This window comes from Halichoerus grypus, chromosome 11 (genome assembly GCF_964656455.1).
Source record: "Halichoerus grypus chromosome 11, mHalGry1.hap1.1, whole genome shotgun sequence".
NCBI lineage: Eukaryota > Metazoa > Chordata > Mammalia > Carnivora > Phocidae > Halichoerus > Halichoerus grypus.
Genome location: NC_135722.1, coordinates 51,517,727 through 51,544,708, shown reverse-complemented (window position 1 = coordinate 51,544,708; position 26,982 = coordinate 51,517,727). Strand labels below are relative to the sequence as shown.

Here is a 26,982-nt window from a genome sequence, read left to right as displayed (position 1 = left end):
GGTGACCTCAGACAGATGAGGCAAGGGCAGAGTAACCCATGCCCAGCTTAAACAAGATATCCCCTAAGGCAGTGCTTCTCAGAGCATGGTCTCTGGACCAGCAGCATCAACATCCTCTGGGACCTTGTTGGAATTGCAGATCTCAGGCCTCACCCCAAACTCTGTGAAATCAAAAACTCTGGGCTAGGGCCCAGCAATCTGTGTTTTAACAGGCCGTGCAGGTGATTCTGATGCTCAGCTCAAGTTTAAAAACCTCCGCCCTACAGTGTCTCTGTCCCATTCATGTTGCTTACCCCTTCTCTCGAAGCATTTGGTCCCACCAGATGCGATCCAGTACTGCGAAAGACAGCACCTGATAGAGGTTCACTGATAAAAGAAGACATCAGGCTGTATTGTGGTACTCCTTTGGGACATGGAATGGCATTTCAGCCCTAGGACACCAATTAGAGTAGTAATTGAAAAATGAAGGCAGCCACCCCTGCGACACAGCGAGCCCAGCCTGATCTCCATCCTCCTCACACACCAATGGGACTCATGCGGTGGTCATGAGCCCCTCATCAGGGGCCTGACCTCAGCAGCAGATAAAAGGAGTCCACGACCAGAGCTGCCTCACCAGCTAGAGGTCAGAAGGCTGCCTGTAGCCACACACAGGAGCTGAGGAAAGCTTTTTTGAACACACAGGCCCCACTACTCAGGCCCAAACCACACTAGGCTGCCCTTTTGTGTCTGGATACAGACATCCACTCTCAGCCACCACCTTGAGGGTGGCAGCCCCCCACTTCTTTGCCAAGGCTGTGGCTGAGGTGGAGGGAGGAGAGACCCTGGGAGCTCTTGGGGGTTGAAGAGAGGAGTTGCCCATGGGAGAGACATTACGTGGGCGGAGAGCTCAGAAAGCATCTCCTACTGGAGTTTCCCGTCCACAGGGGCCAGCACTGCCGCTGCCATCGTAGTGTTTTCCCTCTGCCTCTTACATGGCCCTTTCCCAGCGGGCTGCCTGCTCCTCTCTGACCTCCTGCTTCTCCCCGGCTTCTCAAGCCCGTAAGATGTGAAGCTCCCAGAAGTTGGAGGGAGCAGGGAGGAGGACTTGGGATGGAGAGAATTAGACCAACGTGGGTCCGAGAGCAGGTCTGCCACTTAACAGCCATGCAACTCTGGCTACTCACTCGGCCTCTTTGAGTGCCAGTCTCCTCACCTGTGAGCTGGGTGAGGCTCTCACAATACAGCACATGCTCTTTCTAGGCTCTGTCCTCAGGATGTTTACCGCCCAGGGTTGGGCATGTTCTGTAGATCAGGCCCACAGTTATTTCCTTCAAGCCAAGACTGATCCATAGTCCCAGCCCCAGGCTGGCCTCTTCCTCTGATCCTACACCGACCTCTCAAGTAACCCACGTTGTCTCTCCTTGTCGTTGGCCCAGAGAAGCAGTAAATGATCCAGCTGCCCACCTCCGAGGGGCTGTCAGAATGTCTGCCCTGAGAGCTTCCCTCTACCCAAAGCTCCATTCTGTTACCCAAACTCTGCCTCGGATCAGGAGGGCCCTACGCCTTGTCCTGTGTTAGGTAGGTTGACCCTGCTGGGTTTCCAGTGACCCTAGAAAAGACAGACAGGTATTAGGGCCTGAGCTGTGGGCTTGGTATATCTGCTCCATTTGTATGGTGGTAATTGTATGCCCGCCTAGCTGAGAAGCCTGTGGCTGGTGATCACACTGATAATGATCAGGTAATGTTCACCTACCAACCCAGGTGAAGCATGAGTTACTTTCCGGGTCAGAATTTGTGGTAGGCAAGCAGCAGCCAGTGCCTCAAAGTCTCCAGACTGAAGCAGGTGCGGGAGAGAGAGGCGGATCGAGAGGGGTAGGCCAGGCCTCTCTGGATTCTCTAGGCTAGCATCAGATATATGCTAGGGACTGGCTGGGTGGAGCCTGGCACCCCAGGGGTACCATGAGGATGGGCAGCCAGAGAAGTGCCGCAGAATGAATTGATTTGATAAATGGCCATTTATTACCCACACGAATTGGCTGAAACCAATTTCGGTCACATCAACCCCTGGTAAGTGCTGGGATATTGATTTGTGCAAAGTAATACAGTGAATTTATCAGTGTGATCCCCAGCTGCAGGGCTTCTAGCAAGGCTGGCGCACAGTTACCGCCTTACAAATGGAGGAGATAAAGCACCAACCCCTTAGCTTACGCCCCATGGCCTCTCTGGTCTTCTAGGGTCACTGGAGCCAAAGCAAGGCCAGCATACATACCACAAGCCAGAGCATTGGCACTGAAAGTGAGGATCTCCTTCCAGAATCCAGAGCTACTCTTAGTCATGGGACAGGGAGGACGCCTAGCCCATTGGGCTGACCTCCTGGGAGCTCAGAGCCTCTACGTCCCACCATTCTCCTCAGAAGAGCAACCAGCTGTCTATTCAGCACATTCAGGGCTAGACTCCACCCCCTTCTTCCTACTTAGCCACCTCCTGTGCTCCTACCTCAGTAAAGGCACCACCATTCACCTGGTCTCTTAAATAAAAACTTAGACAATTCCTTGGCTCCTCCCTCTCCTTCACCCCTAACAGCCCATCACATTATCAGGTTCTAGCATTCTGCCTCTTAAATGGGTCTCAAACTTGGCCTGTCCCCTCCTTTCCTAATACCACAGCCCTTGCACAGGACCTCAGGATTTCCCATTTGAACCATGTAGTGGCCTCCTCCCTGGTCTCCCTGCCTCCTTTCGTTCCCCTGTAATCATTTCTCCTCCCCAGCTGAGTAAGCTTTGTAAAATGTGAAAACTCCCCTGTCTAAAATCTTTGGGTGGCTCTTGCTGCCGTAGCCCAGGGTACAAGGCCCACCCGTGCTGCTGCGCCCCACCCCCCCGGCCGACACGCACACCGGGCTGCTTCTGCTTCCCTGGACGTGCTGTGTTGATCTGCTTGCATTTGTGGGCGTTGCCCTGCTGCCCTCTCTGCTTGGAATAACTTTTCTTTTTTTTTTTTTTTTTAAAGATTTTATTTATTTATTTGAGAGAGAGAGAATGAGACAGAGAGAGCACATGAGAGGGGGGAGGGTCAGAGGGAGAAGCAGACTCCCTGCCGAGCAGGGAGCCCGATGCGGGACTCGATCCAGGGACTCCAGGATCATGACCTGAGCCGAAGGCAGTCGCTTAACCAACTGAGCCACCCAGGCGCCCATGGAATAACTTTTCTTCTGGCCCTTTCCTGACCCCATCTCCCACACTCTGGCTGGTTTTTACTTAGCCTAACTCAGTTCAGGAGCAATAGACTGTAGACTCCTGAGAGCAGAGACCATGACTGAATCATTTTTGTTTTTCCAGTTCCTGGCACAGCACTCTTCGTGAAGTAGATGTGTAGCGCAGTTTGTTAAAGTAATTTGGTTGGGCCCCTGTCCATCTCTGTGCTCTGAGGAAAGGAGAGAAGCTGTAAGCCTGCCCTCTAGTAGCTCACAAGCATACTAGGAACATGAGTGTATTGAAATAGTAACAACACTCACACTACTTGACCTTTGACCCCTCGGGTGGACAGGCCATTCCCCAGTCCCGCTCTGGGTTAGCCTGCACACCTGGAAGCTTCCCTGCAGCTCCCTCTAACCAGGGGCTTATCACCAACACCCATTGTACCTGTTCCCACTTGACTCTAAAGCCCATGAATTGCCTCAGGAAAGCTCAGCCATCACAACTCATCTTCCGTGCTGGGGTCTGGCCTGAATTCAGAATCTCAGCATCAGCCACGTGACACACAGTGGGCTATTTCGTGCTTTACTTCCCTTTTTGACAGTCCAAAACCATAATTGCCCAAGCCCTGCACCTTTCTGGACCCCCCTCAGAGTCCTGTTTCTGAGCTAAGATATACATCCAGGCCATCCCTGAGTCATGGCATGGCGGTGATTAATTTAGAAAACTGCTTGCAGTCCCACCTCCACCCATACCACTTCAGATGTTCTCGTTGTCCACACCATCCTGCCCTTTCCCTGGCCTGCCGAGATACTCAAGACCCAGGCCTTCTCCAGAAGGCCTTCTCCAGAAAGCCTTCTTAGTCCCCCGCCAGGACACAGGGCCCGTTCTTGGGGCTTCCCATGGACACCTTTCATCACTGCACTTACCACAGGACATCTCTTTGAATGTCTCTCTCCAAAGGTCAGGAACTACCTCTCGTTCAGCATTTCCCCAGGGTTGGGCACACAGGTGTGTGTGCTAAACTCGAGTGAATGAAGCTTGAGCCCCTCTTGACATTCAGCCTCTCTGCGACACAGATTCTCATCCCAGCCTCCTTCTGGAAGGGTGGTGCTCTTCCTTCCAGTGATTACTGCCCCAGCACACACATGCGTGCACACACACCTGGGGTGGAGGGTGTTCAGCAAAAGCTATTTACATTGTTTATATGTAACCACTCAGTAGCAATAGTTTGCCTTCAGAAACACTAATCCTTAGAGACTAAGAAGAGAACTGTTCTCTCATCCTCCCGACCTGAGGCTCTAGTCAGTACCCATTCTGACAGCAAGCACTTCTTGAGCACTTGCTGTGCTCTCCGAACCTACAAGCTGTAGACAGGAGATTGCTAAAGATGTTCAGGTGACTCAACCACAAGAGTTCCTCTGAAGGACTGGTTCCCCTAAGAGATGCCACAAGCATGGGACAAACATGTTCCAAACATGTTAGGCTAAAAAAACCCTCCCACACCAGATCACTAGAACTTACCAGGAAGGAGGAGTCAGCCCTCAGATGGCCTCAGAACCTGGAGCTGGACGGAGGCAAAGGCCTGGGATGGGAGGAGGAGGCAGTGGTCTCCTCTCGCTTTGGTTTTGCACACGATGGGTCTTTCTGTCTGGAATGTCCATCACACCCGTACTGCCTGGCAGTGGCCCCTCATCATCCTGGCAGGTGTCAGTCGGGCACGAATGGATCTTCCCTCACTTCTCCCAGGACTCCCATCCCACACAGCAGCGCTCACCTAAATGGCACAGACCTTTCTTTAGCCCAGCACCTGGCTCAGAGCTTGTTTGCTGCACAGATGGAGAAGGCTCCCTGGAGAGGGGTTAAGAAGAGAGAGGAAGCCTTCTTCACCCACGGGTAATAATGACCGCTAGGAGCATTGAGACTCGGGTCCAGGCCTCACTCTTCTTCTCTGTAGAATGGAAATCGAAGTATCTGTTTTTTCCTCCTCGTGATTCCAGAAAGACCAACAATTAATTCATTTAGTCAGCAAGCATTATACCACCTCTGGGCTAGTCCCAAGGGTCCCTCAGGAAATGAAGCTCCTAGCACCTGCTCTCACAGACTATCCAGCCTGAGCACACCCTCCTCCAGGACACCAAAGGCGCAGGTGGATGAAACGCCTTGTACTGCCCCTCACTGAGCCCCCGTCTTCTCTTCTGTAAAATGGAGGTAATACTGCTCAGGACTAGCACGAGGATGAAAGAGGTATGTGTCCCATACCACTACAGCTGCCACTGCTACTGTGACTACTGTGGCTGGCACTTTTCTGATGATCGGGCTCGTACAGAGTGCCTTCATAACCCTGGGCTCATTTCATCTACGTGTGGGGCTGGCGTAGCATGTGTCTGAGCATTCCTGTTTTATAGCTGAAGAAACCAAGGCTCTACAGGAGTGTTTTATTCAAAGCCAGTTAGCTAGAAAGTGGCAGAGCCAGGACTCCAAACTAGATCCTATAACTCCTACCCTGTCTACCATACCACCCTGTAGGTGAAGTGGACCAGAGAATACAGACCCCGGGAGTTAATGGAGTAGAGGTGGGGTTGGATCATCGAAAAGGTTGCTGCGTGTGAGTTTGAAGATGGTCCGGTAGTGGTGGGTGCAGCCGGGAGAAGGCGTTCTGCTAAGGGGAGGAACACAGCAAGGAGGCACTGGTGCTGGCCCAGCCTGTGGAGAGGCAGCTGGGCCTGGGGAGCTAGCAGAGATGGGGCCGGCCAGGGAAGGGGCTGAGCTGCCTGCTCAGGGGACCCTGACACCATCTCGAGCCCAGAGAGTAGTCAGGAGGCAGAGGACAGGGGCTCCTGAGGCCATGTATCGAAGGCTGAATGAGCTAGACTGGAAGCCACAGAAAGACAAGTTTTCTGGGTGAGGCTAGGGTATGAGGAGGTGCTGTGGCCGGGGAGGGCTGACTCCTTTCTTTAAACTCCTGAAGCACAAGTTCAGGCTCGCGAGTTAGCCAGAGCTGAGGGTAAAGCCCAGGGCCTTCATTTGTTTACCTGTGTAACCTTGAGCAGGTTACCTAACTTCTCCGCACATATTTCCTCATCTGTAAGAAGGGAACCAAGGGACGCCTGGCTGGCTGAATCAGAAGAGCATGCAACTCTTGATCTCAGGGTTGTGAGTTCGAGCCCCACATTGGGTGTAGAGATTACTAAAAACTAAATAAACTTAAAAAAAAAAAGAAGAAGAAGAAGGGAATCAAATTCCCTGCCCTGCCAGCTTTGTAGATTCATAATGAGGCTCAAATGAAGTTATGTCTATGGAAGTTTTTAATAGACTGAAAAGTCTAGCGGAGTAAGTTGCTGCATTTGCTGGTCCACAGTGAGACATCAGTACCTATGGCCACGTCTCCAGTGGCCCATCAGTGTCTCTGCCCCAGCCTGACAGAACCCTCAAGGCTCCCAGCCGTGGTCATCAGCCACCCTGGCAGCCACACACCCTGGGGGCCTGCCTTCCTCAGTCTTTCCTAGCTGCTTCCATTTTTCATTCTGTCGGACTCCATCTGCTTGGTCGTTTTTCTCTTCAGATATTATTAGAAATATCCAGAGTTGTAATTGTTTAATGGTTGGCATTTCGCCTGTTTCACAGGGGGCCAGATCAAACCCACCCCAGACTCATGCCCCGGGTCTGGCAGAATTGGCCAGGGACAGCTGTGCAGTGGAGTCTGCCTGGCATTATAAAGAGCTCTCTCCCAGGTGCATTATTAGAAAAGAAGGGGGAAAGATGGCCCCAGGCATAATCCAATTCCACCTTCTCCATGGCGTTTTTGAACTGCATAGCCCAGCAGTGTGCAGCTCTCAGTAGCTGGGAAGCTTTCCTGAAAGAGAAATCAAGATCAGAACCTCAGGTACCTAACACCTGGGGAACCCCACTTCCCCCAGGCCACCTGTCTGAGTGATGCCTGGGCACTTCTGCCTCTCCCAGATACCCCATGAAGCCTGAACCCAGTTCATGCTCAGCTTCTTTCCAGCCTACCTTCTCAGTTCACCCAACTTTTGGAAGAATGTGATTCCTTTCAGATAATCCCTCTCTCACCCCTGCCCCAACACACATCTACCTATAGTGTCCACAGAAGTCTAGCCTTTGCCATTTATATCTCTGCCTCCCCAAAAACCCCACCCATGGGTTCTTGTTTCTCTCGGGGCACTGGGGACTCCCATCTCAGCCAGGCTTGGACTACCCCTCATCATCCGCAGCCTTCAGGTACCTGTGAGGCTGGTGGGTTCGAGAGCCAAGCCTTCCATAGAGCTGGGTCAGCTAGTTTAGAGATGATCTGGGACCTTGCCCAAGGGAGAGGCTGGACTTGAGTGTTTTCTCAGGGGGTGTCTCCCAAGAGGTTGCACTTCCATCTGTTCCTGCTGAGGCCAGAACTAGAAAGATCTTTAGGTAGCAGCGTTTGAGTTTGAGATGAGAAAGGCTACAACACGGACCTGAAGTCCTAAGGCAGGTATTTGAGACCATAATCTGACTCCACCCACAACTACTCATGTTCATTCTTGTCTCTCCACCTGTGTCATGCTGGCCACCTTTTTTCCCTCCAGATCCTTCCCAGCCTCCACGATCCCTCATCAGTCCCACTTCTTCCAGAAAGCCGTCCCTGACCTCCGCAGCTACTTCTCTGGAACCCAGCCATACAGATTGTAGCACACAGTATAGCGTTTAGGATCCTTGTACCTCAGTACTGGCCAGTACTTCCCCAAGACCATCAACTCTTTCTCAGTTGACTTGTTTTTTAGGCCTTGTCTTCTGACATATATCCCTTTGTTTATCTCCCCCTGACACTCTGAGAACCAGACCATACATGCAGACCAACCCTGACATAACACAGTGCTCTGTCCCTTCCTGCTTCTGACTGCCATGTTCCCATTAATGCAACCCAAATTGATACTCACTTTTTTAAAGCAGCCGTATATGAGCAAAAAAAAGAAATGTTTAGAGAGAGAAGAGACTCTACCATCTCTACCAGTCAACTAGTAATCTAGTTGTATGACTTGGGCAAGTCTCTTTATCTTTTGCCTCAGTTTCCTGTTTAGTATAATAGAAGTGAGAATAATACTTTCCCTTTCATGATGTTTGTGTGGGTCTTGAGTAATAAAAAATGTTGACAGTTTTTCCAGTTGTGCCCAGCAAATAGCATGTTCAATAAATGGTTGTTCTTCTAATGGTTCTGCCTCATTCCTCCCCCTGCTCTTCTGCTTGAGTGACACCTCTGAGCCTGATTCTCCCGCTCCGTAGTTAGGCACTTAATTTCCTCACCTTGAATGCACAGCCATTGATTATATATATACTTCCTCCTGAAGAGGAGCGGTCAGGTCTCACTCGAGCAGAGCTGAACTCCCAGGGAACCTAGTACAGATCTGTCCCACTCCCCCAGCACTGCTCCCCACTGGAGGCCATGGTTAGTGGCAGTGCTAACCGAGTGGCTCACCCGTCTGTGCCCTGAGCTCCACACTACCCTTGACTGGATTCCAGAAAGTACATTTGGCTATACTTCCAGACAGTGGACTAGATCTTGGTTTCCCCAAATGGGAGAGTCCAGAGCTCACACCCCAGATCCCTTAGGGCCTGCCATGGGCTTCTGTCTCTTCTGTTTGCATAGGAGGCAGGCTCAGTCTCCCACCAGTGGTGAGTAGATGGGGAACCAGCCATCTGAGAGCTAAAGTTCCTCTTGAATTCTCCTTCACCAGCCCCCTACCCCTCCATTCACCATCCACCCGCCTTTCAGTTTCCCTGGCAACGCTGAGTGCTCATCCTGGAAAACTTTATCCGAAATCTGCTCTGGGCAGCTTTCCAAATCCATGCTAACCTGATTAGGTGTCTCTAGGGGCCTTGCCAGCTAATCAGATTAGGCAGCACTAATGGTAGTGAGGACTTTGAGTGGGCGCAGAGCAGTAAAACATATTGTATACTTAGTGATAATTATCCTGCCTTTTGTGTCATTGATTTATCTGCCTCCCTCCCTGTTCACCGCCCCCCCCAATCTTGTGTGTTTGGCCCTAGCGATCCGGAGGAAGGAGAATGGCTGGTACGACGAAGAACACCCTCTGGTCTTCCTCTTTTTGGGATCATCTGGAATAGGTAACTGGGAACAGATTGGCAAGCGGGGGAGGAGAGCTGGGGGAGCCCTAGCTGCTATGGGCCAGGGTCACACAATCCACTTCTATACAACTCCAGCTCTGAAAACAACCGCCTCCAAATTACAGAGCTAGCAAGAGGATTATCTGTCACATTAGGAACAGCTGGAATTATGCCCCTCTCTCTGGAAGCTGTGGTGCAGGGCCTACGTCACCTGGACGACCAGGCCCTTTGGGGTCTGTTAGCCCTGGTCCGGCTACTCTGCATCCCCATAGCTGTCCTTTGAAATAGTTGAACCACCTCCACTGCCCAGCACACCAACCTTATTTAGTGCAGCTTGGGGCATAACCTTCTAGGAAGCTAAAGAAAGCCCCTCATATGGCCAGCACAGTGTGGAGTGCCTCGCAAAATTGGTTTCAGTCAAATGCATTGGGGACTTTTCTAGTCGGTTTGGCTGGATTATCTGAGGCATTCTCACCCCCTTACTCTCCACCCTCACAGAACCCCCACCTGCACCACCTCCTCCCACCATTGTCCTGATGGGGAGTTTCATGCATTTGTTGTCTCTTCTTTCCCTCTTAGCATCTTTATGGACCTACCACTCCTCCAGAAGTAGGTTACCTCCATCTCACCATGATACTGTAGAACTTGATTTCCTCTGCTAGAGAGTGACTTCCAAAGGTTTGGCCATCATACCAAATGGCCCTTCAGAGCCACCGCTTTGGTATTGTCATTCCTTCTTTATGTTACAAAGAAAGGCTATGAGGCCGAGGAGAGGTGTTCTTAATCCCCTCCCAGCCTCTGTTCAGCCTATGGCTCCAAGGCCTGGCTGGATGGCAAGACCATGAGTGTCTAAAGAGATTCAGTGCAGTGACCAGGAAGTCACGGTGCTCCTGTCAGAGGCAAGGTTTGCACTGGGCTTCAAAGGACAAGTTGGCTCTGGATTATAAGAGTCCACCTCCCACTCTTAGGATGCTGCCATTAGAAAAAAGTCTCAGTCTCCATCCACAGAAAAATCAAGATGCAATGCAGACTTTGATTCTGGTTCCAGCTCCACCTTTAATTGTCCCTCCAATGACTGGGAGAGTCACCGACCCTCCCTGAGCCCATCCATAAAATATATTATTTCCAATGTCCATGCATTTCTAATATTCTTTCATTCCAGAAGACAATCATTTGGTTCTAACCCAACACCTCTCCTTTCCTTCTTATTAGGAAAGACAGAGCTGGCCAAGCAGACAGCCAAATATATGCACAAAGATGCCAAAAAGGTAAGGGCTGGGATGTAGGCCTGATGTGCAGGCCATGGAGACCTCGCCACTACTGCTAGCCCCCCAAAATTCTAGGCTCCCTGAATGTGGCAATAGTGAATCAAAAAGGTGGACCCTGGTCCAGAAAGCAGGCCTCAGTCTGGCCTCAGCTTGGCCACCAATTGTTCCAGGAATTTGGGCAAGTTATCCAACTTCCTTGTACCTCAGTTTATTCATCTATGAAATAGGAAAAATAATCCTTGCCCTGCCTGACTGCTGGGCCATTTGGGAGAACCCAGTGAGATTCATCCATGCATTTTCAGGCATCTACTCTGGCCAGGTGTTGTACTAGATCCTGATAACTCAACATTTAGGACACTCCCCTGCCCTGAGGAACTCAGGCTAGAAAGGGAAACAGCTTTAGAAACATATTATTACTATCTAGTACGTCAAGGCCATGCCAGAGAGAGTCTTGGGGCCTGTAGAAGAAAACAAGTAGGAATGAGAAGATGCCATATTGCTTCTCTCCATTGTATATGAGCTTTTATTTTTTTTTTTTTAAGATTTTCTTTATTTGACAGAGAGTGCAAGCAGGGGGAGCAGCAGGCAGAGGGAGAAGCAGGCTCCCCGCTGAGCAGGGAGCCCAATGCGGGACTCGATCCCAGGCCTCTGGGATCATGACCTGAGCCAAAGGCAGCTGCTTAACTGACTGAGCCCCCCCCGGCGCCCCTGTATATGAGCTTTTATTTATTTATTTATTTTTAAGATTTTATTTATTTGACAGTGAGAGACACAGCAAGAGAGGGAACACAAGCAGGGGGAGTGGGAGAGGGAGAAGCAGGCTCCCCACTGAGCAGGAAGCCCGATGAGGGGCTCGATCCCAGGACCCTGGGATCATGACCTGAGCCGAAGGCAGACACTTAACTGACTGAGCCACCCAGGGGCCCCTGTATATGAGCTTTTAAACATGATTTCTTAGGCCCTAAGCTGTGGAGTGGTCACAGTCCCCTTTTCCCCGTGACTTCGGAGCCTTTGGACTCACCACAAGAGAGACCTGTCCCTATCCCATATTTTTTCAGGCTCAGGCTCTCAAGGCCTACTTAATTTGACTTTCTGGGGTGACTGGAAGCGTTTTCCTACAGAGTGAAATGTCAGAGCCATCTTCGAAGATTGCAGAAACATTTCAACTAAAGCCAAACATTATTCCACCAGCCTTCCCTTGTGGAGGCTAAGGTACCCCTGCCCACCACCTGAGGTTGCCCGTGACCCCAGATGCCCTTGGCTAATTTCTGTGGAAGGCCTCCGCAGCTGAGGCAGTGAGGAATTACTCAGGCCTCTGTCAGCCAGAACTGCCCCAGCAGCAGAGTCGTAGCCACCTTCCATCCTGCTTCTGGCCTCACTGCCCCTTTTCCCCCTCCCTGAGGGCCTGGCAGCCACAGAAACAACATAGGTCACTCAGGCTGTGTCCTCCTGAGCCACATCCCCGGCCCCCTTCTGCCTAATAACTGGCTAAAGGCTCCGAAGCCTCCCTGGCTCTGCCAGTAGCTATGCTCTGCCCCAGCCAAGCCCAGAGCAGACCCACTTGACAGGCAGTAGGCAAGAAGCAGCACATGGCATGCTAATATGCTGCAACTGAAATAGCATTTTTAAGACAATTCATCAGGTTGGCAGCGATTGAAACAATTAGCACTCTGGAAAGAGCCATAAACTAGCAAGACTATTAGGGAAGATACAGTTACGGGCAGGAACCACCTGATTAGGGATGAAGAATTCTGAGTGGTTTAATTTTAATACTGTCAGAAAGGTTAATATTTAATTACAAATTATAATCTCCTTATCCAAGCTGTCTTAATATGTCTTCATACACAGTGGAAGAAGGAGGAAAGCATCAGCTGACTTGCTGGTGTAGAAAGGAGACGGGGCTTGCTAAGAGACTGATGATGCAGGTCATTTTCAGTCGGCACAACTGAACAAGGGTCCGACTGACACCAGTGCAGGGGCTCCTGAAAGCATGGGGATGGCATCCTGCAATACACCATCACCCCTCGGAGGAGGTGGGCTGGCGGTCAAGGCCCTGGAGCCAGCCATTCCTCAGCACAGGCTCCAGTTCTACTTTCTCCTGGCCTTAGGCAGGTTGCTTGACTCCTCCAAGTGTCAGCTCTCTCACCTCAAAATGCAGCTGTCCAGCCCTGTGTCTAAAGTTGTCATGAGCATGGAGCAAGATACTGAGTCACAGTGAGCTCAGGCTGTGGCAGACTTAAGTCAGCGCCTGAGCCCTGATCTCCTGTTTATTCATCATGTTGTACTTTCCATGGTACCACCCCATCAACCGTCTTGTTTGACCCCATGAAGGAGATAGCATAGATGCTGAATTAGATCCACTTCTCAGATGAGAAGACTGAGACCTTATAGCGTGTAGGGGCGGGCCCGTCCAGGGTCACTTGTGAGGGGAAGAAGTAAAATCAGAATCCAGTCTCTCAACTCTCCTTTCAATGCCATCGTTCCTAGCTGCGATAGGAGGCTAAATGTAAACTTGTCAATTTGTTCCCATGTCAAATAGGGAGATGTGAAGCATGAGAAACCCAGTACAACCATCTGTGTATTTAATTTTTAAATCCCAGGTGGTGCCTCTATAAAACTCTTTCTTGTACCAACTCCGTGCAGAGTCTGTGTTTAGCACAGACATTTTCTGGCCATGTAACAGGCAAGTGTGAGACCTGCCTTCAAAACCCGAGAGACCTGGACTGTACCCGACGCTAGCAGGACCCAAGGAACGATGTACAGAAAGTGCCGTGTCACAGGAGCTGGAGAGGAACTGTGCAGTAGCGCTGGCTCACTGACACACTCAGTGACACTGGCCAGGGACTCGGTGGCTTGGATTTAAGTTCTGGCTCTCAGATCCTTAGTTGCTTCATTTGTAAAAGGTCACTAATGCCTCTGGACCTGGCTGCCTCACAAGGTCTCATTTGCACATTTGTATAATTTCTTTATCAGATCTTTGGCTTATTTTTTTTTCTCTCATTAGCCTCTGCTCTTTCTCCCAAATTTGAGCAGTTTTGTTAACTTCCATTATTAGGGTTAATAATCCTTGAAAAAGAACCTTAATGGGGCTCTGTGATCTTCTCCTGAGGTAGGGTGGTAGCGCCCTGAAGACGGCAGTTAGCATGGCACTGTGACAGAGGGATTGGAAGCAAGAGTCTGAGTCCCCCTGCCTGGGTTCAAACCCCAACTCTAAACTACTCTGGAGTTGGCTGGGATCTCTGTTCACATCTGTTTTCTCATCTGTAAAATGGGTTCAATTATGGTGCCTATCTCATTGGATTATTATGAAGGTTAAAGGAGATCATGTAAACTGCTAAACACCGTTCACACATAGTAAGCAATCAGTACATGTTGGATATTACTATCATAATTGTTGCCTCACTTCTAGATAACCCTAAGTTAAGATCATATGAAACCAAAAGTATTCCAGCCAAGAAAATCAAGCCCTAGAACTTGTTCAAAGTTACTCAGCAAATCAGTAGAACTAGAATGAGAACCCACATCACTTGACATAAGTGATCATTAGAGTCTATACTTCTGGTGTCCTGGGACACTTGACATCGGGGCACAAAGCTCAGAACTTACAGGTGAAGACTGCCAAGAGCTGATTGACAGCAGGAAATATGAGGCAGTAGAGTTTAGTGGCTAAGAGCACAGACTTGGAGCTAAATTGTAAAACCTGAGGGACCTTGGGCAAGTTACTTTAATCTGTGACTCAGTTTTCTCATCTGGAAGGTAGAAATGATAATAATACTTACCTCATAGACTTGTACATGTTCTGAGCTCTGTATAGCTTGTTTAGAACATTGCCAGGCACTTAATAAGCATCTAGGGACTGTCAGCTATTATCATTAGGTACCCATCTTGGGGCTTGCAGGGCATTGCTCCCTCTGGAAAGCATGCCCAGCTTCCTCATGTTCATGCTCCCGTTCTTCCTCAAGCCTGTGTTTGTCTTGGTTGAGCTGCCTAGGACCTTCTGAAAATGCTTGCTGGCTGATGCCCCATGTTCTCTGATCGCAGCGATAACCTCCACCTGGCCTTAATACTGCTCCAAGCCCTTACCTACCTCTTGGATTAGGTGTTCTCAGGACCCTGGGGAGGCAGGGAGAGGAAACAAGGGCCTATACTCCATAAGAAGGAACTGCAGCTCTAGGGCGCCTGGGTGGCTCAGTTGGTTAAGCGACTGCCTTCGGCTCAGGTCATGATCCTGGAGTCTTGGGATCGAGTCCCACATCGGGCTCCCTGCTCGGCAGGGAGTCTGCTTCTCCCTCTGACCCTCCTCCCTCTCATGCTCTCTGTCTCTCATTCTCTCTCTCTCAAATAAATAAATAAAATCTTAAAAAAAAAAAAAAAGAAGGAACTGCAGCTCCAAAAGGGGAGGCAGCATGCCCAACGCCACACAGACAGTGGCCGAACTGGGACTGGAAGCCAGGTCCCTGCCAGAGCTCTTCTGCTGCCCTGTACCTCGGGTACAGAGTGACACAGAAAAACTACATTTCTGACCAGCAGCCGTGCTAGAACGTGGCTGGAATTTCAGACAGAGATAGCTACCTCTCTCTAGGGTCTTGGCACCCTGTCATCCCCAGCTCTCAGAAGAAGTGCATTCAGTGAGTGCACTGTCTGAGGTGGAAATGTGTGCCAGTGGGAAAGGAGCCTGGGGAACCCTGGTCTGGGTGGAGGGACAGGGCACCTGGGAATATAAATCCCTAAATTTGTCATGAAAAAGAGTGAACTTGCAACCCCCTTACTACATATACGCACACATACCCTTTCCCTGGGGCTAATCATGGTTGCACCTCACCCCAAAGGACCAGTTCCCAGCAGATCGCTCCTAGACCCAGTGGTGGAGAGAGATGGGCTACAAGCTGCCTTATGGATAGCTTTTAAGTGAAATGAGGAAATGTAAATAAATTAAAAGATTTCTTAGCACAAAAGAGGGGCGCCTGGGTGGCTCAGTCGTTAAGCGTCTGCCTTCGGCTCAGGTCATGATCCCAGGGTCCTGGGATCGAGCCCCACATCGGGCTCCCTGCTCCGTGGGAAGCCTGCTTCTCCCTCTCCCACTCCCCCTGCTTGTGTTCCCTCTCTCGCTATGTCTCTCTCTGTCAAATAAATAAATAAAATCTTTTAAAAAATTTTTTTAAATAAATAAATAAAAGATTTCTTAGCACAAAAGAAACGTGATCTAAAACAAAGAGGCATGTACCCACAAAGACCTGCAAAGCTGAGGGCACCATGGAGCTGGCTGGGTATTTGTTGCACCCTTCCTTCTCATCATGGTCCACACTGACTGTAACTGAATCTGTCCATGTCTACCTGCCCCATTTGAGGGGTTCTCCTCAAGGATGGAGACCAAGACTTGTTCGCTGCTGTGGCTCCAGCACACACAGGATGCCCTCACCATCCTGACGTGGTAATCAGACCAGTAGAAGCCTGACAAAAGAGACATTCTGAGCCAGATTTAGAAGAGCAGGGACATGACTTGGGTTTATTAAGGTAGGGAATGAGGGTATCATGCAGGAGATGAGTGGACAGAAAAGGAGGCCAGGAGACAAAAAATATATGAGAATGGGATAGAAGATCTTGCATTGGTGTGGTCTGAAAGCCTAAGGGATATTTGAAATGCTCTCCTCCTTAACCCTTCCCTCTATACCTTCCTGCCTCCAAATGGATTCCTGCTTGTTTTCACACAGGGCTTCATCAGGCTGGACATGTCTGAGTTCCAAGAGCGGCATGAGGTAAGTGAGAGTCCTCGCTGAAGTGTGGTTTGGAGGGCCTGTAAGTCAACAAGACTCTGCCTGGGTATTTTGTTGTGACTTGTCTTTTGGACCTGAGATAATTCCAGCAGCCTTGGGATTCATCATTTGGGGGCATATGTGTGCAAGAGGGTCACTGATCTGTTTTGCATAGGACTTGCTCTGAAAAAGAAACCTAGAGAAGATCTGTAGGCTCTTCCATCGCGGCAGGATTCCTACCACCCCAGAAAAAAGTCTGACTGTCCTTGTTGAGATAGGCACTGCTAATGAATGAAGCCATTTCCCTGTGCATGCCCATATCAGAAACTAAAAGTATAGAACGGCCTTCCCAGTATATTTCCTTCCTTCCTCCAGGTGGCCAAGTTTATCGGGTCCCCACCAGGCTACATTGGCCACGAGGAGGGTGGCCAGCTGACCAAGAAGCTGAAGCAGTGTCCCAATGCTGTGGTGCTCTTCGACGAGGTGGACAAGGCCCATCCAGATGTGCTCACCATCATGCTGCAGCTGTTTGATGAGGTGAAAGTCACTTTGGGCTAGGATGGAGTAGGGGACATCTGGGAGTATGGTGAGCTATGAACAATAAGAATCAAGGGCCCAGAGGCCTGTCTGATCCCTCCTTCACTTGCCACTTCCACATGTGTACATTCGGTCACCTAGCAGATGTGGCTTTGCCCCCTTTCTGGACCAGGGCCCAGGCTGAGCACTTGAGGACAAACCAGCACTACCCAAGAGTTGAAATTTTGTGGCTGCCCAGGCTGCCTTCTAGAGAGACACGGAGCAGAGGTGCCAGGACAGACCTGAATTTTTAGTTTCAACTCTGCTCCATCTCTAGGCATCAGGGGCCTCATGTGACAAACAAGGAGGCTGGATCCAAGATAAGCTCCAAGAACCTTTCTGGCTCATGGAGCCCTTTTCTTTCAAGGAGCTCCAGGCTCGTCACAAACTAGACAGTCTCCTACTGGTGGGGTGAGCTCTAAATGAAAAAAACTCCTTTCTTTTTCAGCGCATTCTGTGTACTAGGCTAAAGACGCCATTGCCAACCATCACAATAGCAGGCAGAGTAGAAACTCTCATTTTTTACAGAAGAAGAAACAGGTTCAGAGAGGTTATAAATGTCTTGCCCATGGCATGGGGCTACTGTGCAGAGGAACCACGTTTGGGCCACAGATACATTTGATTCCAGAGTCCCAGTTCTCCCTCTCTCTGCCACTCCTTACCTCGCGCAGAGGAGAGAGACTTATGATCGTAGGAGGGGTTGACCTCCTTTAGGGGCCTTGCAGAACTGGGCAGGAGGCTTCTCCTGCTCCCATACAGGAGCTATATTAGCCAACATGTGTCCAGATGGAGTCCAGCCTACCTTTCCATTTAGCCCCCTGCAGCCCTGGGACAACAGGAAGGGGTTTTGCGTCCCATGTCGCAAGTGTACTCAATGAAGTGCAGGAAGGGACTTCTCCTGGACCAAATAGCACACCAGGTACCAAGCTAGGAAGACCCAGATCCAGATATACCCACAGCTGCCCATCATCTTCCCCACCTGGCCCAGCATCCTTGTCCCTGCCCCAGTTTTATTGCTGTCTTCCTAGCTCCCCAGCTCTTCCCTGTCCCCAGACCAGCCGCTGAGGAATGAAGGCCTGTCCTTCAAAGGTCACATATTCAGTTACCCATACCTGTGCTCTGAGACCTCCCACCTCGTTCCAGTCTCTTGATGGGATTCAGGTACACAGCTATGGACCAGACCCAGTCCTGGTCTCTGGGAGCTCCCTGCCTAGTAGATGGATGGAAAGGAAACATGATAATAGTTGATATTTTTGACTTTATGAGGCAGGTACTGTTCTAAAACATTTACTTGTATCAATTCATCGAATCCTCCCACCATCCCTGTGAAGGTGGTTATTGTTACTGCCTCTGTGTAAGAGGAGGAAACTGAAGTAAAGTGAGAGAAGTGATTGGCTTATGGGCATGCAGCTGGCAAGAGGGAGTCCAGGATGGGAGCCCAGGCAGTTCAGTGCAGAGCCTGCAGCTTCAATAATAACTACCATGCAGCTAGGGCCAGAAGAGAGAGGTAGATCTGCAGGGAAGCCTTCACAGGAAGGGAGGGCCCAGCTCAGGGTTTGTGGACACAGCCACTTCTGACATCTCTGCAGAGGTACCTCTGATGCCCTTCTTGGCCCAGAAAGAGGGAAGGCAGCTGCTGACTGAGCTACAACAAGCGCCGCCTCCAAGTTGTTAGCACCTCCATATAAGCCCTGTCTACCCCTCCCCTGCTGCTGTCACTCCACTGACTACCTTCCGACAGCCTCTGCCAGCCTACTGCCATTTCTGAAGTCTGCCCTTGGTTCCATTGACCAAAGCTGCCATCCGAGAGTACTTAGATTTATGCTTATGGGCTTCTTGTGGACAGGGACCTTGTCTTACTCACTCCAACCACTCCCAGAGCACACAGAGTCAGGGGAAATGCTTTGTTGAGTAACTTAATTCAACAGTAATTCAGCATACCTTCCAAGGATAACTGAGGAGGTTCTAGGTGAACAGAGTGGAGAAGGGCTGGCAGCAGACACCTATGTGCAGAAGCACAGGGGCATGAGGCATCCTGGTCTGTCCAGGGAACTCTAGCTCCTCAGCACCACGCAACTGCAAAAGGGAAGTGAGAACAGAACAGTAGAGGTGAGTGGGTAAGGTCGGCAGGGACCAATTATGATCCCAGGCGAAGGAGTGTGGGTTTACTAGTTAGATCATAAGGAGCCTTGAAAGACTTTAAGCAAGAGAGAAACATGGCCAGATTCTCACTTTATAAAGATCCTATAGACAACCATGAGAGAATGGACTGGAAAGAAGAAGGGGAGCAGCAAGGAGGTTGTTGAAGTATCCAGGCTAGATGTGGGGACGCCTCCTCAAAAGCAGGGCCTTGGCTGGCCAGAACTCCCAGAAGGCCGACTGTGCAGGACTCAGGGATTGAATGTGAGGGGAGACAGAGGGGCCGAGGGTGGCCAGCTGCAGGATTTCTGGCCTGGGTGACTGGACGGCCGCTGCTGCCTTCAGCTGAGGAAGGGAGCCCAGGAGTACAAGCAGCCGATTGGTGAGGAAGAAGAGGAGCCGAGGTTTGAAATTGCTGAAAATGAGATGCCTGAAGGACGACCAGGTGGAGGTGTCTAAGAGGCTGGCCATCAGTTGGAGAAGTCTAGAGCGCAGGACAGATCTGGACTGGACGCAGAGATTGAGGAATGTGTCAGCACAGATAGGGTAAGAGAAGCCACAGGAAAGGATGAGATCTCTCAACTAGGGGGTGTATAGTATGCAGAGAAGAAGAGAGGGCTAACACAGAGCCTTGTGACCTATCAGGAAAGTCAAAGAGGGATTGTGGTTCGGTGTGGGGCAGAGGGGACACACAATACACAGTCTCTGCCTCAGTGTTCATGAATGAGTCGGGGAGGCCAGCAGCAAAAAGCACTTCAGCCCACTGTGGTGCGTGCTGCACTAGGATAAGTTGTAAGGGCACCTGATGCAGTCTCGGGGCATGAAGGAAGCCCCCCCATTCCCACCCAGCTCAGTTCTCCCAAGCCCTAATGCTCTCAGTAAAACCCCAGGTGGCCCCAGAGCCGGCCGCGCAGGGCAGAAGTCTCAGGAGGACACTGGCCCCTGCCGAGCCTCCCCCTGCGCCTCCCTCCAAGGACAGAAGCAGTGGGAAAGCAGCCCCTACAACCCTGGGGTAGCAGTCACACCCACCCTGTCATTGCTGAGGGGTGGCACAGTGACAGCTCCCTCTCTGGGGAGGACTCTTTGGCAGTCCTTACTGCCAAGGACTCTGAGGAGGAGGAGACATGAACCCTGTGAAAGTCACCCCTTGGGTCAGTCGTACACCGTGTCTGCTCCCCTCACCCACCTGGGACCCATCCCCAGGCCCAGTTAAAAAAAGCAGGGCTTTGATCCTGGAATGGAATTGCCGCTGGTTGTTGTTCTGGCCAGTATAGCAGCGTGTGTACTCCGTCCTCGGGAATGAGCTCTGCGAGGAGTGTCATATGCATACATTTGGACACATCTCTCTCTCTCTCCCTCTCTCTCTCTCTCTCTCACACACACACACACACACACACACACACACACACACACAGAGACCAGGTCCCCAGAACCAGAATTGCCCTCAGTAGATTCTGTTGATGTGTTACTCATAATCAGGGAAGCCAATGGCAAAAGCTCAAGAACATCCACTTGCACCCTTGCCTTCCCTTTTCCCCACCCCAAGGCAGGGACCGTAATCAGGACCTGGCCTCAAGGCCCCTTCGAATTGATCCCCTTGGAACTGACACTTTCTAAGAGGCCTGAGGAACGCCTGGGTGGCTCAGTCGGTTAAGCATCTGACTCTTGATTTCAGCTCAGGTCATGATCTCAGGGTCTTGAGATTGAGCCCCTTTTGAGCCCTGTGTTGGGCTCCGTGCTCAGCAGGGAGTCTGCTTGAGGATTTCTCTCCCTCTGCCCCTCCCCCTGCTCACGTGCTCTCTCTCAAATTAAACAAATCTAAGAAGCCTGTGCCAAGGGCCAGTATAAAGCAAGGCTAAAAAGCACCAGGTACCATGCCCAGCATGGAGTAGGTACTAAGTTAATGCCCATCCCTTCTCCTTTTGCCTCTGGGGGCCAGGGCTGGTCTGCCATTGCTTTGGCTTTAGAAGCAAGGGCTGAGCCTGAGTCAGGTCCATACCACCAGGGAAAGGGAAATGCTTGAGGGGGACTAGCTACCAGCTGAGGCTGGGGCAGGCAGGAGCAGACAGGTTGGGGTCAGTGACGTGTCCTCAGAGCCATGTCCTCTGGCCTGGCAGGAATTGTGCTTGGTGGGAGGAGTGCAGTAGGACACAGAGAACACGAAGCAGCGTGCCTGTGGTGCAAGGAGAAGTACCCCGTTGTTGTCCACTGTTGTTACTCCGTCAGTTCTGCTCAGCGAGGCCCTGACCATTGCTTTTGTCATAAATGACTGTAAAGTACTGTTGTACAGTGATACAGCCTTGTTGTTTGCTGAGTGGGTGGGAGCTCCTCGCCCTTGAACTGCGTGGCCCCAGATAGCTATACTTCTCTCTTCTCTCATTCTGTCTCTTCTCCCTGCTGTTGCTCCTTTTCTCTTTCCTCGGTGCATCTGTCTCCAGTATAGATGCTTTCTTTCATCTGTGTCGCTTCTAGAAAGAGCTAAAGATTCCAAGGACTCTTCCCACATTGGTTAAAGGAGGAGCCTTATTTTCTATCCCTCTCTGTCAGGCAAAAGGATGGCTTTAAGTTGCAGAGATTATACCTGTTTCAATTCATCTCATTCATTTTGATACAACAAATATATATTACATGTCTGCTGTCATAACAACAGTTCGGAACATTTGCACAGCTTGGCTGACTAAGGATTTTTAACCCACATGACCATATTAGTCTTCACAATGGCCATATAAAATACCCTCCTCTGAACTCCTACAGTGACCTGGGCTTCCCTTTATAACACTTAACTCACTGAATTGTCATTCCTGGTTTCTTGAGTGTCATTTTTTTTTAAACAAGAAGCATGTTGGGGCGCCTGGGTGGCTCAATCGTTAAGCGTCTGCCTTTGGCTCAGGTCATGATCCCAGGGTCCTGGGATCGAGCCCCGCATCGGTCTCCCTGCTCAGTGGGAAGCCTGCTTCTCCCTCTTCCACTCCCCCTGCTTGTGTTCCCTCTCTCGCTGTGTCTCTCTCTGTCAAATAAATAAATTAAAAATCTTAAAAAAACAAAAAAACAAGGCATCTTGTTTAAAAAAAAAAAAAAAAGAAGCATGTCAAAGGCTCAGTGAGGCCCCAGTGCCCCAACACAGAGCCTGGCCCAGTTGGGCTTCCAAGAAAGTGCGTTGGATGGATGCATGTTTAATCGGGCTGACTTTCGGGGTGCCAGAGATGAATCAGGGGCACTGATGGATGATAAACAGAGCTTCAGTCTTGACTGGAGTCACTCTCAGCTGGTGGAACAGTTGCAGCCCAGGGCAGGGAGAACCAGGAGGAGTGAGCAGCTGGGGGTTCTGGAGAGACCTCCTGGAAGAGGTGTCCAGGCTTAGCACTTCCTGACTGTGCAGTCATGGTTCTTTCCCAGGGCCGGCTGACGGATGGAAAAGGGAAGACCATCGACTGCAAGGATGCCATCTTCATCATGACCTCCAATGTGGCCAGTGACGAGATTGCACAGCACGCGCTGCAGCTCAGGCAAGAGGCTTTGGAGATGAGCCGTACCCGTATCGCCGAAAACCTTGGTATGGCACACGGCCTGAGCTGTCTGGGCACCTGGGCAAGTACCCAGACCACAGCACAGCTCCTGGGGGCAAGGATGACATCAGGCAGGAGGCCACATCTGTCACCTTTTTTTTTTTTTTTTTTTTTTTTAAAGATTTTATTTATTTATTTGAGAAAGAGAGAATGAGAGACAGAGAGCATGAGAGGGAAGAGGGTCAGAGGGAGAAGCAAACTCCCCGCTGAGCAGGGAGCCCGATGCGGGACCCGATCCCGGGACTCCAGGATCATGACCTGAGCCGAAGGCAGTCGCCCAACCAACTAAGCCACCCAGGCGCCCACCTGTCACCTTTCTATTTGGAAACGAACCTTCCAACCCCTCTTCCAAGTCAGAACTCAAGTCTTGGTCCTGACTCTTGTCCCCCTCTTTCCCTCCTTCACACAACTGCTACACTAAGGAACCTCAGGCTTTATATTTGTAGCACATAGAACTGGACGGGACTCAGGAAGTGCCCAGTCCAATCCTCTCATTCAAGTAGAGACCAGGCTGAGACCTAAAGAGCCTGAGACCATGACCAGGATCACACAGACCATCGGGGGCAGGGCCAGAGCTCTTTTCATGAATGGGGGCAAGAGGCAGGCACAGTTCCCAGAGCTCCCTAGGTATGGGGAGTAGGCAGTTTATGATTCTTTTTCCACAGGGGATGTCCAGATTAATGACAAGATAACCATCTCAAAGAACTTCAAGGAGAATGTGATACGCCCCATCCTGAAAGTAAGAGGTCTTTGTCCTTCCTACTGGAGTCTCCAATGGGAAGATCCCCTTAGCCATCCTTAGTCTTCCCCGCTGGGGTCCAGTAATTCCCTTTACCCCTTCTGGGTCACAGAGCTCACCCACCCCTAACCCGGCCCTGCAGGCTCACTTCCGGAGAGATGAGTTTCTGGGAAGAATCAACGAGATTGTCTACTTCCTCCCCTTCTGCCACTCAGAGCTCATCCAACTTGTCAACAAGGAACTGAACTTCTGGGCCAAGAGAGTAAGAGCAGGAACTGCCCATGGGTGGGGTTGGGTCATCTGCCCATTGGAAATCAGGGAACACTGGGTTGGAAGCACCACCACCCTAGAGGCATGGAGCACAGTGGTGTGGGACACTGGCCCTGGGGGCACACAGTCACTCACAGTCCTGGGCCTCAGGCCAGAGTGGTGAGAGATGGAAAGCACTGGGCCACATGTGGGCATGCTCGTATCTGACCTATCTCAGGCCAAGCAGAGGCACAACATCACACTGCTCTGGGACCGCGAGGTGGCAGACGTGTTGGTCGACGGTTACAATGTGCACTATGGCGCCCGCTCCATCAAGCATGAGGTGAGCACTGGAGCCTGAGAGAAGTAAGGCACCTCCACACCTCCCTCCCCCCATGCCCCCGCCCCACCCTGGGCTCCCAGCCTGGAATAGTCCATACCCAGAGCAGATGCCCCTTCAGAACCCAAACCAGAAGATGATCAAGTAAAACCCTGGTCCTGGAGGATAAGCAAGTATGAACCCCTGCCAGGAGTGAGGAACTAAGTTGGGAACCTCAGAAACTGACGTCATTGAGTCTTTAGCGTAGTCCTGCAAGCTGTGTGTGGTTAGCCCCCCTTTGCCAAGGGGGAAGCTGAAGCTCAGAGCTTTCTGACTTGCCCTGGCAGTAAGTGATAGAGCCTGGGCTCCAGGCCACGGCCGCAGCAGTGATGAGCTCTTCACCTGTCACCTACAGGTCGAGCGCCGTGTCGTGAACCAGTTGGCAGCCGCCTATGAACAAGACCTGCTGCCGGGGGGCTGTACTCTGCGCATCACTGTGGAGGACTCAGACAAACAGCTGTTCAAGAGCCCCGAACTGCCCTCACCCCAGGCTGAGAAGCGTCCACCCAAGCTGCGGCTGGAGATCATCGACAAGGACAGCAAGACCCGCAAACTGGACATCCGGGCCCCACTACACCCTGAGAAGGTGTGCCACAACCTCTAGCTTCTACCCACCTGCCTCTCCATGCTCTCAACATCTAATAAAGGCCCCTCGGCTGTGGCATGGCAACTGACCTATCTTCCCCTCATGCCCTTTCCCTCCTCTCCACCCAGCCTGAGGCCTGTTTACCTCCTCATAGCCCCCAGAAGGCCCCTCCTCAGCCTCAAAGTCAAAAATAGGGATTTTGCCTTCCCCTGGACCTTTTATTATGGGCCCAAAACTTGCTAACAGGTCTCCAAGAGAGGGGCTGCCTCCCCATCCCCTTCAAGGCAGGGAAGAGAAGGAGGTCCCTTATGTCTATCCTTCAGCATGATCCCCATGGTCTATAGTCTCTGGACCTTCATCATGGTCCCAGGAAGCTCTGAAGTTTGGCCGCTGAGAACAGATCTGCCTGGGAAAAGACGGGGACCGGGCTGTGCCCTGCCACCCTCTGCTGGCCCTCATGCAACTGAGTCCCCAGAATGTCTGCACAGATTGTGGAGAAAGAGTGCAGAGGCCCAGGCACAGAGGTTGTGCAGTGTAGACTGTAGCTACCTCTTTCCCATAGCTTAGAATTCCAAGGAGAAGGGACCCATAGAACTCCTCCCCCGTCCACTGCCATATGGTGGCTGTTCCCCCTCACCACACATTCTGGTGTCAGGCCAGACCATGTTTCTCCAGCTCTGGAACTAAGCCAGTATAAGGCACCTCGAGGAGGAAGGCTGAGTGGGTCACTACCCTGCTCTGCTCCAGGACTGGACAACAGTACCAAATGACCAAGCAAGCTCAGCTCTATGGGGCCTCCTTCAGGAGACGAACACAGACATCGGGGAGCTGTAGGGAGAGAGAGCATGAAATCAGGCTGTGCCCAGGTGGCCATGGAGTCTGCGTCAGCTCTGTCTATACTGCTGTCCCAGCCGACTTAGCCTGGAATAAACCACTCCCCCGGGCAGTCTGCCTGTTAGTCACAAAGCAGAGGGTCTGCACACCATCCCCCAAGGGCATACCACAAACGAGCCCCGTTTCAGCCCCGGCTTAGCAGGACACAGCGAGGCCTGGTGCATCCTTGGGCACCATCGATAGTAGCCACCGTTGATGAACACCCCATCACCCTGCAGGGCCTTTTTGGATCCCTCCTTTTGGTGTTAGCTCATCTCTTTCAGGAAGCAGAAAATAGAGGCAGGAATTAAAGTCCCTTAGGTGATGGCAGAATGCCAGAACAATGTGGCGGGTACGAGGCAGTCAGAAGTCAGGACATGGGCTCCAGCAGATGCTCCAGCAGTCACCGTCCAGGCCCTCAGGGAGCTGTCTGCTGCTCCCTACCTCAGTAACTGCTGTTCTTTTTACTACTGCTACTACTACTACTGCTACTGCTACTACTCCTGCTACTGCTACTGCTGCTGCTGCTACTGCTATTGCTACCACTACCACTGCTACTGCTACTACTATTACCGCTACTACTACTGCTACTGCTACCACTGCTACTGCTACTACTACCACTACTACTACTACTGCTACAACTATTACTACCACTACTACTACTGCTACTACTACCACTGCTACTGCTACTACTACTACTGCTACTCCTGCTACTACTACCGCTACTACTACTGCTACTGCTACCACTGCTACTGCTACTACTATTACCGCTACTACTATTGCTACTGCTACCACTGCTACTGCTATTACTACCACTACTACTACTACTGCTACTACTACTATTACTACTGCTACTGCTACCGCTACTGCTACTATTACCACTACTACTATTGCTACTGCTGCTACTGCTACTACTACCGCTACTACTACTACTGCTACTACTATTACTACCGCTACTGCTACTACTGCTACTGCTACCACTGCTACTGCTACTACTACCACTACTACTACTATTACTACCGCTACTACTCCTACTACTACTCCTGCTACTGCTACTACTACTACTGCTACTACTGCTACTGCTACTGCTATTACTGCCGCTACTACTACTGCTACTACTACTACTGCTACTGCTACTACTCCTGCTACTGCTACTGCTATTACTACTGCTACTACTACTGCTACTGCTACTACTACTATGCTACTACTACTGCTACTGCTACTACTGCTACCACTACTACTGCTACCACTGCTACTGCTACTACTGCTACCACTACTACTGCTACCACTGCTACTGCTACTACTCCTGCTACTACTACTGCTACTACTGCTACCGCTACTGCTACTACTGCTACCACTGCTACTGCTACTACTGGTACTACCGCTACTACTACTGCTACTGCTACTGCTACTACTACTGCTACTGCTACTGCTACTTGTTTTGAAATCATTATAGACTTACAAAAAGTTGCAAAGTAGTTCTCCTATATCCTTCACCTCACTTCTCCTAATATTAACATCTTACCAAACTATAGTATAGTTATTAAAAGCAGGAAATTAACAT

General features: G+C 50.8%; 1 protein-coding gene across 3 annotated transcripts in view; it reads left to right on the top strand.

The window, feature by feature from the left end:
• Positions 1 to 24,629, top strand: part of CLPB (ClpB family mitochondrial disaggregase) — a 141,122-nt gene extending 116,493 nt beyond the window's left edge. For all 3 annotated transcript variants that reach the window (XM_036119444.2, XM_036119448.2, XM_036119446.2), the window contains 9 exons: positions 9,213 to 9,290; positions 10,503 to 10,558; positions 16,270 to 16,314; positions 16,687 to 16,848; positions 22,423 to 22,579; positions 23,258 to 23,331; positions 23,474 to 23,593; positions 23,819 to 23,923; positions 24,315 to 24,629. In XM_036119444.2, coding sequence (XP_035975337.2) covers positions 9,213 to 9,290; positions 10,503 to 10,558; positions 16,270 to 16,314; positions 16,687 to 16,848; positions 22,423 to 22,579; positions 23,258 to 23,331; positions 23,474 to 23,593; positions 23,819 to 23,923; positions 24,315 to 24,563 — 1,046 coding nt within the window. In that variant the 3' untranslated portion in view covers positions 24,564 to 24,629. The remainder of the gene's footprint in view (positions 1 to 9,212; positions 9,291 to 10,502; positions 10,559 to 16,269; positions 16,315 to 16,686; positions 16,849 to 22,422; positions 22,580 to 23,257; positions 23,332 to 23,473; positions 23,594 to 23,818; positions 23,924 to 24,314) is intronic.
• The last annotated feature ends 2,353 nt before the right edge of the window (positions 24,630 to 26,982 follow it).